Genomic DNA, 15451 nt, shown 5'->3' with positions numbered 1-15451 from the left:
GGCAATCACCGGAATGGGACAAATTTGATGAAGATTTCAGTGACTTAAGTTTGAAATATCAGAAAGACATTATACGAGAAATAAATGAGTCTACATAAGTAACACTTATCATATCTAACAATATGTTTTGAGCACGTTTTTATCTTTTGTTGTATTTTTATATTACAACATAAACATCAGCAGTTTTTTTATTGTTTTCTATATTTTTCGATTTTATTAACGGTTAGTAATATTATAAATCAACTCTTCCGAAAATGGTTCGCAATGGTTCACAAACACCTTGAATGCTCATATTGTATATATTGTTGATAAAAAAATATTAATAAAATATAAAATGGAGTTTTAATAAATTGGGAGGCATTTATAACAAGAAGTATAAGTAAAAATGGTAAAAACAGTGTTAATATTATAATTCAAACTTAAAATAATTGTTTGTCCAAACTTAAAATAACTATTTGAATAGCAGTCTCTCATTCTATTTATTTTAGTCATTAGAGAGTAACTTTTTATTAAGTTTACTTAATATTTCATATGGAATAGTTTCATAATCAGAATCCTCAGGTGAAGATTCATCAAGTTTGTAACTGAAACAAAGATATATTGATGACTGAATCAATTTAGTATTTTAATATGTGTATGTATCACATACTTCATCTTTTTAAAAAATCCACTGTTAGGATTATTCTTTAATACTGTTAAAACGACCTTTTTCATGTCGTTTTTAAATGCTATAAGTTCTATTATTTGCATCATAAACTTTCCTAAGCCCCTTTTTTGAACAATTGTTTCCAGTTGCAGTTCATAACTAAAAAGAATTATTTTAAATATATAAACTGCAATAGCTAAAATGCAGCATATAAGACCAGTAAAGCACTTCTAAGCCTTCATCAATATCAAAACGAAAATGAGAAAAGCCAATGAAGTCATTAGCATCTGTTTTTGCTATTAAGTACCATGCTCTCTCGTCCATCATCTCTTCTTTCTTTTTCTTTTCATTCCAACCCCAAGAGCAGGTCTCATATCTTAAATTAAAAACTATTATTGTCTTTAATGTAATATGAAAAGTCATCTACTTTTCTTTCATATTTCTTTTTGTTAAATCAAAGATCCATTCACGTACAGATTCATCTAAATCAGTAACTTTTTTTGTTTGAAATTGTACAAGTAAACCGTCTTTAATAAACGTCTGGAAAGCTGGAAACGTTGCTAAAGGATCTTCCAGCCTATTCGCAATGTCTACTTTTTCTTGAGCTAACTTTATCTTCATCTGTTCTTCCTTTCGTTTTTGCCTTTTTTCCTTTGATTTCTAAAAATGTTTCAATTGAACAAATATTAGGAAATGAAACCATTTTCGGCTTACTGAAGATTTATCTTCCTTTCTTGGCATAATTTTTAAAAACGTTTGTAAACTTATAAAAACACAAAACAAAATTTAAACCAAACTTAACCCCACTTTAAATATTCAAATTTAAATTGTGGCTATTGTACCATATTGCGAATAACCATATCTATGTAGCAGTGTGTGGTTTTCACCAAAATTACAGCAACGAAGATAGTATGTTCAATTTTAACAAAGGTAAAGATATTTAATAATATGTAATGAGACTAAATGTATACCATTTTATAAATTTTAGCTCCCATAGTACAGCCATCGATTGTAAGAAAGCAACTACGTATTCAAGGATATTTAGTGAGCCGATACACTGACTGGACAGACGCGATTTACCAAAATTTAATGTGGGTTCAAGAAGGATCACTCAAATATAATGAATTGATNAAAATCACAAATAAAACATGAACAATTTTGAAATTAATGGAAGAATCGGTGAAGGAGCACATGGATATGTTATGAAAGGGGTGGATAAAAGAACTGGCCGCGAAGTAGCTTTAAAAAAATTGATAATCAAGAACCTAGATGAAGGTATTCCAAAGCATATTATGAGGGAAATGTTAGCATTACGTGTGTTGAAGTTTAAATATGTTTGTATTGTTTATTCATAAGAATTCATGATCTTACGCACTCGTTTTAGATTGTAGAATTGTATGATATTATACCACATGGGATGGGCATAATTTTGGCTATGGAATTTTTACCATCCAGTTTGTACGACTTATTGAAAGACGAAACTCCTATCAGCCCTTCTCAAATAAAGACCTACATGAAAATGTTACTAATGGGTTTAAAATATATGCACAGTAAATCACTGATGCATAGGGTAAGTGATAAACCTCTTTTATATGTATATATTATTTTTAAATCGATATTTTTAAAACAGGATATAAAACCCGCAAATTTATTAATTGCTGCAGATGGTGTTTTAAAAATTGCGGACTTGGGTTTAGCAAGGATATTCATGAAAAATCAGGAGCGACAATATTCCCATCAGGTAGCTACACGTTGGTATAGAGCACCAGAATTACTGTATGGTTCCAGAAATTATACACCCAGTATCGATATATGGGCATTTGGTTGTATTATGGCCGAAATGATTAAGAGAATGCCGTTATTTGCCGTAAGTAATATCTAAATCTCATCTTACGCTACCATATTTAGTACTAAACTAAGAAAGAAAAACTCTTGTTTAGGGAGAAACCGATATAGAACAATTAGCAATCGTCTTACATACTCTGGGAACTCCCAACGAATCTACATGGCCTGGGCTGAAAAATTTACCGGATTTTAATAAAATAACATTCAAATTTAGTCCTGGATTAGATTGGAAAGAAATAGTACCGAACGCATCACCGGATGCTGTCGATTTAATTAAAACATGTGTACAATACAATGATAAAAATCGACCATCTGCTGAAGATGTAACTCTTCCGGTCAAAGTTTTATACAATGTCTCAAAATTACGTTTTCTTTTAGGCTTTAAAACATGAGTATTTCTTTCGTTCTCCTTCCACGTGTTCAATGAAGAATATGCCTAAACCTAAAGACATAAAAACCGACTGGCAATCACCGGAATGGGACAAATTTGATGAAGATTTCAGTGACTTAAGTTTGAAATATCAGAAAGACATTATACGAGAAATAAATGAGTCTACATAAGTAACACTTATCATATCTAACAATATGTTTTGAGCACGTTTTTATCTTTTGTTGTATTTTTATATTACAACATAAACATCAGCAGTTTTTTTATTGTTTTCTATATTTTTCGATTTTATTAACGGTTAGTAATATTATAAATCAACTCTTCCGAAAATGGTTCGCAATGGTTCATTATGTACATCACACCTTAAAAATACATCACCCTGTATATAGAAATCAGAAAAAAATGCTACCGGTTTATGGCACAATAGACACTTCGAATTTTGACATTACTGTATTTTGACGTTTTGATCTTGACGTAACATTTAATTTACAAAAAAAGAACAAATACAGCAAATACGTTAAAACTAATACAATAAAATATATTAAAATAAAAATTATTGCCAGATGGCTGAAGAGGAATTACTTGTAAATACTGGAGGCAGTGAAAACACTTTGAGACACAGGAAATTTATCAAACAAGCTCAAGAAACATTGCATCAAGGTAACAAGTTATGGCTTAACTATTTTATCAAATAACATGTTAAATGCAATTTATAGCTTCTGAACTAATTAAAAGAAGAGTTCCTTGTGCAGGATACCTTTTATCTCCAAAGCGTTTGTGGTTGAATACTGTTTCATCTCCGAATTGCGATGTAGTGGTAATTTTTTCATCACAAGCCAAGGAATCGGTGATTTCATGGCTTTTAGATAGAATTAAGGAGTGTTGTGAATTAACTGTAAGTGTAAGGCAACATGTATCTACTCAGACAACAGCGTTTTATATAACTGCCCCATTTCTTGTGTAAGTTATTGAAAATAGTCAGTGACATAGACACATTAATTGAGAATTTTCTAGTTTAATAAAGGCAGCAGAAGAATTTCATCTTCCAAAACAACTTAAGGCTTCCAAAGGAGGAGGACTAAAGGAATTTGCAATTAAAGACTCCCACTGTTTTGAAAACTTTGAAAATGATGACCTATTTTTCACAAGTCAAGAAAAGCAGTGGTTACAACTTAGACTCTTAGAAAGCATTAGATGTGAGAAATCAGACTTAGAAGCATTTTCTGAATTAAATTTAGTAGAGGGACAACCTATTATTCCAAGATGTGTTGTTTCTGGAGTAATAATACAGGTTTATCCATTACATGAAATTATGGTACTAGAGAAGTTACAAAACAGTTGGGTTCGAGACTTCTTTTCCAGACAGCCATTAGGCAAGCAGTTTACTTTTTCATTTTTGACATTTTCTCACTCAGTTAACCATTATGTTAATGATTTAATAGCATTTCATAAAAGTACTAACACTTCATCGATGCTCAGTACTGTATAATACAATAATTTTTAGATGATATTTGTAATTACTTTGGTGTGAAGATTGCTATGTATTTTGCATGGTTGGGTCACTACACAACAGCTTTAAGTATACCTGCCCTTGTAGGATTTATTTTTTGGGTAATTTTTCTTGATTCTTTCTTTATAAATACTACAAGTTCTTTGCCTTCAGCTTTGCTGTGATGGTCAACATCAAAATTTGGAAGATATAGGATATGTAATTTTCTCAATATTCAATATAGTTTGGGTAACTACATATTTACAAGCTTGGAAACGATATTCAGCAGAATTGGCTTTTCGCTGGGGAACACTCGACCAGAGAACTGATTTACTTGCTGATGCAAGACCATTATTTACAGTAAGATACTTGTTACTTATTATTTTCTTCACAATCAATTATTATTTAATATTGTAACTATTTTCAACTATTATTTAACATTATGATATTGTAGGGTCCACTTCAGCCAAGTCCCGTTACGGGGCGTTTAGAGCCTTGGCAACCAGCTTGGCGAAGACATGTTTTTCGTTATTGTGTTACAATTCCAACAATAGCCGTATGTTTGGCAACAGTATTCTTTGTTATGACCGTATCATTTCATATTCAGGTAAATTCTCCTTTTTGGGGTATATTTAACGACAATGAATAAAAAATAAAACAGAAAAATTAAAATGGGAATTCAAACTGACGAACAAAATTGATAATATTCGTGTAAAGACGTTACCAGTTAATATTTACTTTAAATTGCGTAAAAAAATCATTCAAATATGTTTAATGACATCTAAGATGATCTATTCTTCAAATTTTTCAAAATTAATAAAACAAATTCTCTATCTTATACAGGATTGGTGGGATAGTCACCTTGAAAGCAGAGAATTTCCTCTTTGGCTAGGCTATGTGCCTAAAGTAATGTTGGCTATAGTTATATCACTAATGGACGAAGCTTATTTCAAAGTGGCTTTGTGGCTTAACGATAAAGGTAAATTATTAAACGATACCTTTTTTCAATACCAACTTTTTCTACTGTTTGTAGAACTTTTGTAATGTTTTTATTTGATGTTGTTTTCGATTACTAACTTGTAAAAAGTAGATATTTTAACTTTTAACAATACTATGTAGAATATTTTAACCTGGATTTTAAATTTTTTAACGTGTTTGTTGTTTGCCATGCTGCCAGAAAATTACCGTCTTGAAACAAAATACGAAAATCACCTTATAGGAAAAGTTGCTGTGGTTAGTATTAGTCAGTTAAAAAGCCTCCCGCTTACCTCTATTTCCTCTATTAATTCACGCATGTAAATGTATCTTTTTTAACTTGCAAACAGTACTATTATATGCAGTCTCCTTTTTCTGAAGCCATTCATAAAAAGAATTAAAGACACTACTTCTGACAAGAACTGTATTAAACTTCAATTCTATAAAAAGAATAGTCTAAACCAAAAGAAAACGTAAATGTAGTGATGTGCAACACAGTATGATGGCAAATTGAATCAGCACAATCATTTAATAATCTTTTCGATTTTACCTTTTCGAGTATAGCCGAATTACGCTTTAATTTAATGAGGATATTTAAAACGTAGCCACGCTATTTATTTCATACCGTGCGCACACAACTTCCGTTTCATGTTAAAATTTTACTTAACGCTCCAAAAGAGATGTAACTTCAAAAAAATTGTTCCCTTGCATGCACTTGCATTTTAGAATGCTTGTTTAACACGTTCTACAACAGTGTAATAAAATATGTATCCAATAATTTCAAAGTTACATATTCTATTAATGACACATGCACTTTTCTTTGCTGCAAAAGTAGTAGCAAACATGCGAAGAAAATAACTCCTTGAAATTACTAGTCTTTTGATAGTTATTTTCACCCCATTTTTGCTTCAAACGTAGTGTAAATAGACTGTTATAATTTAACATTTTACTAATTTCTTTGTTGTACAGATACTTCTATATGAAAATGCTTATGACACTTTTTTGCAGTTTCAATTTGTAAACTCATTTCTCTCACTCTTCTACATTGCATTTTACCTACAAGATCAGGCTCGATTGAAAGAGGTAAGATGTAAATTTGTATAAAAACACTGTTGCATGAGAATAGTTAACGCACATGCTTATTGAATTTGTATAACTGTGTTTACTGAAAAAGTTAAAAATTTGAAAGTTTAATTTGAGTTTAAACTTTGTTACTTTTTTTTTAAATTAGTATTTATAATAAGTATATACAACAATAATAAAATGTAATATATAGTTGCATGATATGATTAATTTTACATAGGCTAAGTTATTAACTGTGTACTAATTTTTAGCAACTGGCAGCTCTATTAATTTCGCGACAAATAATTGGAAATCTGAAAGAATCTGCATGGCCTTATATGTTGGAACATTTACGTTTGGCTAAACTGAGTCTCGATTTGTGGGGTGTGTTGACCCCAACTGATCCAAAGTCCCTCCCGGGCGATATTAAAAGAGATTCCATCTCTTCAACAAATTCAAAAGACTCTGATGAACAAGAGAGTTCTTCTGATACAACGAAAGTTAAAACGAAACGTAGTATGAGTCAAGCTGAATTTGAAAGTACTCTGTTTAAGGTAAATTATGTTTGATTTTTAAAAACAGAAATGTATGTAGACTCACTGCGTTTTTATTTGCAGTATAATGGCACTTTTGCTGATCATTTAGAGATGACTGTTCAGTTGGGTTACGTTATACTTTTTTCTTCGGCTTTTCCACCAGCTGCCCTCTGTGCTATGTTGAATAATTTGATAGAAATTCGAAGTGATGCATTTAAACTAGTTTACGTGTGTCAGAGGCCTTTTGGACAAAGAGTTTCTAACATTGGAACATGGCATGTAAGTCATAGTTTGTTTTACTGTATGGTACAGTTTTATGATTTTTTTCCTTTTAGAATTGCATGGAATATATGAGTATAATTGCTGTTCTGGTAAATTGCGCTCTAATTGGCCTTTCAGGACAAGTGCATCGAATGTTTCCTGATATGACAGCGACTCAAACTATTTTACTAATAGTCTGCCTTGAAGTAAGTTACAAGCTGTAGTTTAAAAGTATCAATAATTGTTCTAGCCCATTTTTCTTGTATTTTAGCACATAATGCTTGGCATTCGTTTTGCTATAACTTGTGCAATACCAGAAATTCCTGGATGGCTAGCAACCGAAATGGCTAAAATTGAATGGGCACGAAGGGAAGCCAGTCGATTATCGAATACAAGGACAGCGTCACCTTTTGATCCCAGCACAAAACGAATTGGCAGGTAATTTCAATATTCTACTCGTAGTGCATAAATGTTATCTGTTATTTTCTACAGATTTATTGTTAAGCCAAATAGATCTTCACCAACTACATCTGCTTCCAAGCAAACGTTCGATGAAAAAGACAAATCCGAACAACCTATGGAACAGATGAAAAAAGTACCATCGTTCCTTTCATCTCTTAACACATTGCCCCTCACCAGTACTGCAACACCTTCGCCCAGTCGCTCTGTTTCTCAAACTCCTAGTACTCCAGTTGTAACATCATCAACAACTTCAACGTCTTCTTCAGTGGTTACTCCTGTTACACCGGCTGGTCATTCTAACAGTGAAAATCGGAGAGTCTTATCAATCACACCTGACAGTATACAGCAAATACCGCCATTTAAACCGAGAAAGTCTAAAGAATGGGTTCCACCAGAAGCAGTAAGTCTATTGTACTTATTGAATCAATATAGGTAAGCAAATATAAAAATATATTGCTTTAACTTCGTTTTCCGTTTTTTAGTTGGAAGGTAATAATAGTTATCACCTAACGGTTGGCCCTACAGGAGGTGTAGAATGGGTCCGAAAATTGAAAGACGAAGTTGACGTACATAAAAGTAGTGATTGCATAGCCAAGGCAAGTTATTCATTTTATTTTTTCTCGAATTATCTTTAACGTTGTTTATATTCGTAGGAGGCTTCCAGCTCTGATTCGGATTTACTTCGAAGTAGTCCTACGTGGACAGCCAGACCTCGCTCGCCCAGCAGCGGAAATTCTTCTAAAGCTCAACCGGAACTTGTAGAAAAAGCTTTAGGCGAAAGCAATCGTAGTATTTCTAGTCAGGAGGCGGACGATCAATTAAAATGTAAGTCTTAATATGCACAAAAAAGACGAGTCCTTTCGGTATGAGAGGATCAAAAATCAAAATGGCCATTATTAAATAGTTAAGTAAAGGAAATATTAGGACAGTTTTGATTTTAAAACGTACATATCAGAAAAAAATTAATAAGTAATTTCCGTCGTTACTTTAATAAGTTTTATATTCGCCACAATTTACTGAGAGTTTGATTTTAATTTTATTCAGCATCTGCTGAAGATTTAGCTGCAAAGAAAAATCGTGTCAGGCAGAGTTTGATGAAAAGGGCAAGGTCGGTAGCAATTTTTTCTTTGAAATTGAAAGAAAGGCGAGCTCGAGAAGCACAAGAAAAGGCCAACAAACCTCCTGTCACCCCTACCACACCTCTTCCAAACATACAACCCGTTGGAGGCGAATTATCTTGCATTCCAATAGAAAAGGTAATAGTTTACCCATTCTAAATAATTACCACATACACCTATGATTTTGTTACAAAGGAAAGAAATTTTAACAGTTTTCAAAATATTAATTATGCTTAAAGTTCATAGATAAATAACATCCTAATACGAATAAATCATTATGCTTTAAAAAGGCATCATTTTACAAATGATCTTATCGGAACAAATATAAATTCTGATTTATCAAAGTTATTGACATGTTTTTGTGGGGGGGGGGGCGTATAATAATGATAAAATTATAATGTTGAAATTTGAACTTTTAGCTTATTCAGCTGGAAGACGTAAAAAAGCAGCATCAACGTTTCAGCCAGAGTGGCACATTATAAACAAGAAACGGCCATTTTATTATCGTTGTTTTTGCATAAAAATATTATTACATGTATATGTACACGTACGGTATTTAGAATATAAAGTATACCTTTTGTAATATGGCATTTAGGTCGTAAGGTTCACGTTCACATGTTGTTAAAGTTTATTGTCCATTTTTAACAGCTTTGCCATTCAATTTAGCAAAGTACAAAAAAGTATAAAAATACGTACTTAAGACTTGTAATAATAGAACGACTGAATTATATGTTGAATCATTTTTGTTGGCAGCTTTTGCATAATGGAAATTTATTTTTGTATGAAAGAAAACATGGAAAACATAAAAAATAGTTAACTTTATAACAAACAAAACGAAATATTTATCGACACGTAATTGAGTAGAAAATATAGCTTTTCCTTATACTTTATCGATAACTGTAACTGAAATTGAAAATCATGACTCCTGATCAAAGACTTATGTTTTATGTTGCCGATAAATGCTCTACTATTTTTAGTACAGCAAAACATTTAATACATACATAATGATACCTCAAGATCAAATGACTTAATTTGTTATATTGAAATGAACTTTTTAAAAAAAAGTACTAAAAACATTCAAAATTGTATTGGAATTTCAATAAAATGTTTGCAGATCTTTAAAGTTTAAGGAAATACTGTTTATCATAATTGATAGATTTACTTAGTCAAGTCAATTGTAAAATGGTATACATCCCCCTTAGTGTCTCTTTCATGTTTTTTGGGAACTTCTAATAGTTTCTCCAAACAATCTTCCCACGTTAATTACAATCATGTAGTATCAAATGTTAAGGAAAAGTAACGTAATAGGAAATGCAATTCATAAATATAGAATTCAGGGTGAAATAGAACTCGTCACGGTTAATTGCTAGTAATAAAAAATAATAATAACAAGAGCTTTGTAATCATCTAAAGTGCATTTATACATATACACTATGTTAAGTTTAGAAAAAAAACAAGAAGTTAAAAATACGTCATTAAAAGCTTGTTAGCAATTCAAGACAGAGGTGTTGCATTTGCGCTTATTAAAGTGCTTTAATATTGAGTTCTAGTTTCCTAAAGCAATAAGAAATTATTTAACAAAAGCAATACATACATCCAATAAAAACTATTTAGATGCATTTTAATTTGATTCTACAATTTGCAAGGTTTTTATTGATTTACATTGAAGTTTCAAGAATTTCAAAATAAATTAAATAAGTCGGTAATTACAAAAATTGTTTATTTATGAGAGAATTACTTTACTTATGCATATGTGACGTTACTTGATAGTATTTTAAACAATTTTTTGATATCAACTTGCATGATTGAATTAAAAACAGAAGTGAAACCATAACTAATATTTTTTTGTTAATTATAATTTACCTACCTAACAAAACAAAGGTATCCCTAATTTTAACTCTATTAAAATTTAATTAAAAGCGACATATAATTAATAACAACAAAAAAACACTTGCAAAGTTTGTCCTTTTGTAGCGTCAAATTAAAAAATTCTATAATTACGGTTATTATTAAATACAGTTTTAAGGGTTTTAGCTGTTCAGAATATTTTGTCAACTCCATCGCGTTGTTGTGTCCTTGCAAGCTAAATGTCAACATTTTTTCGCTATTAATAATTAAATTGTGTTCTCTGGATGTGTTTGTGTGCCGAAATGTTGCATAGATGTAAGCTTGTTGAATTAAACAAATAAATTAATACGAAAAAAGGACTTTTTATTATTGCAATCCTATTCTTATGGAAATTATTTATTTAAGTACACGCTGGACATAAATAGATAAATGTAAAATTATTATTTACAAATGCTGTTTTATCATTTTTACGTACTTAAACTTTACATTTATACATACAATATACTTCACTAATAAAATGTACCAGGTATATCCATAATAAACAAAAAATTTTTACAAACTTTGGTGAAATATCACAATGTTCTACTTATTGTTCTTAAAAAAAAGAAGCCTAATTCAATTCTAACGTACAGTAAAGAAAAACATATACATACTCGATTGTAAAAATTATATTCATTTATATATGGAAAAATTGATCTTTGTGAAGTACTATTGGTCCTGTTCTTTTTTTAGCAAAAACCGACACTAAATGCTTTTAGTCCTTATAGTTCTAAATGCAACGAACACAATTACTTTAATTATTAGCATCTATCATTTTTTATTGTGGGATTCAAGTCAGTGAAATATGGATGGGCCATTGCATCATCAGCAGAAATGCGTTGCATTGGATTACATACCAAAAGACGCTGAAGAAGATCTCGACCCCTACTACCCAACTTTGGAACAACCTTTAGATGAAATTTTAGATGTTATTTTCCTTTACTCAATATCATAAGTGTCCAAGTTAGTTATTTTACCTCTGAACACTCGATCAGTTTTAAAACATTCATAGTTATAGCCAAAGCCAAAGAAATATTATTCAAATTCAAATTCATTTATTGACAACGTTATTAAATTTTATAACTGCCAGATTGTTTTGTAATTTGGAATTATTTGGAGAATTATTGTGTTAAAAGATAAAGTACATGTACACTTATTTATAAATACAATTACCTTCCATTTGTTTTAAAACATCTAACAGTTTATAAAACTCCAATAACTTTGTATAACAGTTAACAATTCACTTACCTGAGCCAAACTCATACTGGGTTGATAAAGTGGAAAAGGCTTGTAATCAGGTAGCTGAGTCATTGTAGGCCAAGTCTCTTCAGTTGGGGTTCCAAGCAGTTTGAAAATCCGTCTTAGCTGATCGTCTACATCTGATCCAGGGAAAAGAGGTCTTCCTAAAAGAAATCTTACAATATACTACCAAAAAGATTACACAATCCAACCTGCATTAGCTAGTTCAGCAAAAATACATCCTGCAGACCACATATCTATTGATGTTGTATATAATTTAGCACCAAAGAGTACATCAGGGGGTCTATACCATAGCGTAACAACTTCTGCAGAATAACATTTTACTGGTATACCAAAAGCTCTTGCTAAACCAAAGTCAGCAAGTTTAAGTTCTCCATTTTTATTGATGAGCAAATTTTGTGGTTTCAGATCTCTATGTAGTACATTATTACTATGACAAAAAGCTAAACCTCTTAGAAGTTGGTACATGAAAGATTTCACAATATCCAAGTCTATTTCTCCATTTAAACTATCAAAATATTTCTTTAAATCCTGGTCGCAATGCTCAAACACTAATGTTAACTTTTTATCACTGTGTAATACATCGTATAAGCGAACAATATTCTTATGTTTTAATTCTTTCAATAAACAAATTTCTCTTAGAGCTGAAGAAGGTACACCTTCATCGTCGTCATCTAACCTTACCCTTTTCAAAGCCACTATTTCATGAGTTTCACGATTTTTAGCTTTGAATACTGTGCCGTAAGTACCTTCACCGATTTTTTCTAATTTCTCATATTTTTGCATTTTAAAAGCAATATTTGGGTTGTGTATATTTAAATACCCATATAAACATAACCTTATTACAGGTAATTTGTCAGTTTTACTATACGTCTGTCAGGTCCCTGTAATGCTTGGTAGATATTTCTGCTTAACCATTAATTTACAATACACTAATAGATGGCCAAGTAATTAATATCAACAACCGCGACTTTAGTTTGAAAAAGTTTTAATAATACCTTTTACCGTCTTTAACTCACAAAAATGTTGGAAAGAAAACAAGAGTGATTGCTAATTATTCAAGATCGTTTATAGACTCGAACTAAGGTTTTCTCATGTTAAGCTCACAACTAAATTATTAGAGGAACTTATGTATCCCAACATAAAAAAGCGCATCTAAAATTGCAAGGAAGTAGAAAAGATTTACAAAGCTCTCAAAGCTGAGTATTATGTAAAAAAGTGCGTAGAAATGAATGGTGCTAACAGTTTTCGAAAGATTCTTCAAATAAGCCCGATACTGAATTATTACTGGACAACTACAGATAATTTATCTAAACATAAAAAAGCGCACTTGAAATTGCAAGGAAGTAGAAACGATTTACAAAGCTCTCAAAGCTGAGTATTATGTAAAACAGTGCGTAGAATTTAATGGTGCTAACGGTTTTCCAATATCTCTTCAAATAAGCCCGCTACATAATTATTACTCTATAAAATACAGAAAATTTATCTAATCCAAAAAAGCGCACCTAAAATTGCGAGCAAGTGGAAAACATCTACTAAGCTCTGAAAAGCTGACTGCTATGTATAAAAATGCTTAGAATTTAATGGTACCAACGGTTTTGAAATATCTCTTCAAATAAGCTTGCTACAGAATTATTACTGCATAAAATACAGAAAATTTATAGAAACCAACAAAAGCGCACCTAATATTGCGAGGTTATGGAAAATATCTATAAAGCTCTGAAACTTGACCTTTACATACAAAAATGCGCGGAATTCACTGGTGTTAATGATTTTTCAACAGCTCTTCAAATGAGCGCGCTACTGAACGAAGGAAATAATTTAGTAAGCTTTAAAAACTGAGTATTCTGTAAAAAAAGGTAAGGTAAGGTAAGGTAAGGTGGAAGACGCCTTCAACCTCTTTTCAGGATTCGCAAAGATAGATGCTGGGTGATTGCTAGGAAGGAAGATAAAATGAAAGGTTCTATGTGGAATATTACTGCTACTACACGACTCAATATTACCACAGAAAACCTGAACTTATGATCTATAACCACTGGACCACATCACGCAGCTGGGTTGACTATGTTTTTTTTAATGACTTTGGACCCTCCCAGCTCGTTGCTATTAATTTATTAAATTAATTCATCTTTGTCATTACCCATAAGCGTTAATATAATAGCAATTTGAAAGGTCCAACTTTTGAGTTCCAAAAGCCTACCCACTGATTGCCACACTAATTTGCAATTAAAAAAAAACTCGTGGTCCATTTAAAAGAAGCCCCTATTGTTAGTACTAATGTGTAGTATTTATGTCCTTTATATAATTAATGGGTAGGTAGGTAGGTAAGTAAGCAGATAGGTGGGTAGGTAGGTACTGCATGCTACAACCTTCATGAAGTGCTGCTGGTCACCTTGATCTCGATCGTTACGGATCAGTATGCACACGTTAGCAAGATTGTACCGTACACACATTTTGTTCGGCGATTCGCTTTTGAATGACTAACCTTGTTCTCAAACTGTAAACGCCCGCTTCTTATTACAACCAGTCATCGACTTCTGTTAATGCTAATTACTGTCATATGTACATACACAACAAATCGACACAAATTCACACAGCAGTTGTTAATGTTTAAACGAAATTACGATTAGATGCGCAGGTATATACATACCAAATTCATCCCAACAATACAGAATAATTAATGATAAAAAAGGAAAAATCATGAAAATTGCATTCTCATCAAATTCATCAAACGGCAACTTACTTGTAGCTTAAGTAACACAAAAAATAGTAGTAGAGACTAAAAGACAATGAAGATATCAATCTTACATAGAAGACTAACTGGAAGTATCTCAAAGCACAAACACCAAACTACAGATGACAGCAAAAAAATGCAAAATTTCAAATATCACAAAATGAACATAGAAAAGCGCTCCTGAAAATATTGGAAGATAGAAGGTATAAATTAAGCTTTAAGAAGTGGTAATTATGTAAAAAAAGTACGTAGAATCTCNACCTTTTCTATATAGTGTAACATCACATTTCAAAGGCTTCGTACCTTTTCTTGTACCTATCGCCCTTATTTCACACTCTAACCAAACAGTGCTCCAAGTATGCATACTACTAAAATAACCAAAAGAACTTGCTCGCAATCAGTAAATTTGGAAATTCAAAAAAGATCTTATTGATAATGATGGTAAATCTGCGAATTCAATCAACGAAAAATTGCAAGGAATTTATGGAGACCAGTCATTATAGGTGTCCACATCAGTTTTTCGTTGACTAAAAGCATGCATTGAGGGCAGCGAATTAGTGAAATGATGGCTGATTTGAAATCTGACTTATTTTAACCTTCATCGAATTTTGATTCAGGATTTGGCCATGGGAGAGGTGATTTCTTTCACAAATCGAACTAACGAATTCAGGAAAAAGCTTTAACTAAACTTTGAAATTGCAAATCGTTATACCAAAAGTCGTCAACTGGTCGAAAAATTGTAAGAATTGTTATTTCTCGTTTATTTAAATTGGTGAAATATCATTTGC

The 15451-nt window shown here is 31.5% G+C and overlaps 4 protein-coding genes across 8 annotated transcripts in view; 2 read left to right on the top strand and 2 right to left on the bottom strand.

The window, feature by feature from the left end:
* LOC108739458 (cyclin-dependent-like kinase 5) overlaps positions 1–14763 on the bottom strand; it is a 38671-nt gene extending 23908 nt beyond the window's left edge. Inside the window, exons 1-3 of one of the 2 annotated variants that reach the window (XM_018473362.2) lie at positions 12121–14757; positions 11918–12072; positions 10856–11577 (exon numbers count right to left, since the gene is read on the bottom strand). In XM_018473362.2, coding sequence (XP_018328864.1) covers positions 11431–11577; positions 11918–12072; positions 12121–12715 — 897 coding nt within the window. In that variant the 5' untranslated portion in view covers positions 12716–14757 and the 3' untranslated portion in view covers positions 10856–11430. Of the gene's footprint in view, positions 1–10855; positions 11578–11917; positions 12073–12120 lie in introns of those variants that run through there. The other variant, XM_025976906.1, reaches the window with a different exon arrangement.
* Positions 294–1485, bottom strand: LOC108739447 (N-alpha-acetyltransferase 40). 2 transcript variants are annotated; one of them, XM_025976907.1, is made up of 5 exons: positions 1361–1485; positions 1074–1297; positions 864–1022; positions 650–805; positions 294–584 (listed from the first exon to the last, which is right to left on the bottom strand). In XM_025976907.1, the coding sequence occupies exons 1-5, from the start codon at positions 1385–1387 to the stop codon at positions 485–487; spliced, it is 666 nt and encodes a 221-aa protein (XP_025832692.1). In that variant the 5' UTR covers positions 1388–1485; the 3' UTR covers positions 294–484. The 2 variants fall into 2 exon arrangements, with proteins under 2 accessions (XP_025832692.1, XP_018328848.1); XM_018473346.2 differs by having other exon boundaries at positions 1074–1306; positions 1361–1484.
* Positions 1778–3133, top strand: LOC108739456 (cyclin-dependent kinase 20). Of its 3 annotated transcripts, XM_018473357.2 has the most exons (5): positions 1778–1980; positions 2031–2216; positions 2277–2513; positions 2587–2814; positions 2870–3133. In XM_018473357.2, the coding sequence occupies exons 1-5, from the start codon at positions 1795–1797 to the stop codon at positions 3050–3052; spliced, it is 1020 nt and encodes a 339-aa protein (XP_018328859.1). In that variant the 5' UTR covers positions 1778–1794; the 3' UTR covers positions 3053–3133. The 3 variants fall into 3 exon arrangements, with proteins under 3 accessions (XP_018328859.1, XP_018328858.2, XP_018328861.1); XM_018473356.2 differs by having other exon boundaries at positions 2031–2513; XM_018473359.1 differs by having other exon boundaries at positions 1844–1921; positions 2031–2513.
* LOC108739453 (anoctamin-8) lies at positions 3360–10401 on the top strand. Its single transcript, XM_018473353.2, has 18 exons — positions 3360–3539; positions 3596–3839; positions 3894–4252; positions 4384–4490; positions 4543–4728; positions 4823–4975; positions 5212–5347; positions 5546–5601; positions 6352–6426; positions 6678–6959; positions 7023–7220; positions 7277–7408; positions 7474–7640; positions 7695–8064; positions 8147–8260; positions 8318–8489; positions 8709–8920; positions 9202–10401. Exons 1-18 carry the CDS (start codon positions 3443–3445, stop codon positions 9262–9264), a joined length of 3123 nt encoding a protein of 1040 aa, XP_018328855.1. The 5' UTR covers positions 3360–3442; the 3' UTR covers positions 9265–10401.
* Positions 14764–15451: the final 688 nt, after the last annotated feature.

The sequence above is a fragment of the Agrilus planipennis genome, unplaced genomic scaffold (genome assembly GCF_000699045.2).
Source record: "Agrilus planipennis isolate EAB-ADULT unplaced genomic scaffold, Apla_2.0 scaffold208, whole genome shotgun sequence".
Lineage (NCBI taxonomy): Eukaryota > Metazoa > Arthropoda > Insecta > Coleoptera > Buprestidae > Agrilus > Agrilus planipennis.
Note: the sequence above shows the minus strand (reverse complement) of the source record. Positions and strands in the feature narration are given on the sequence as shown.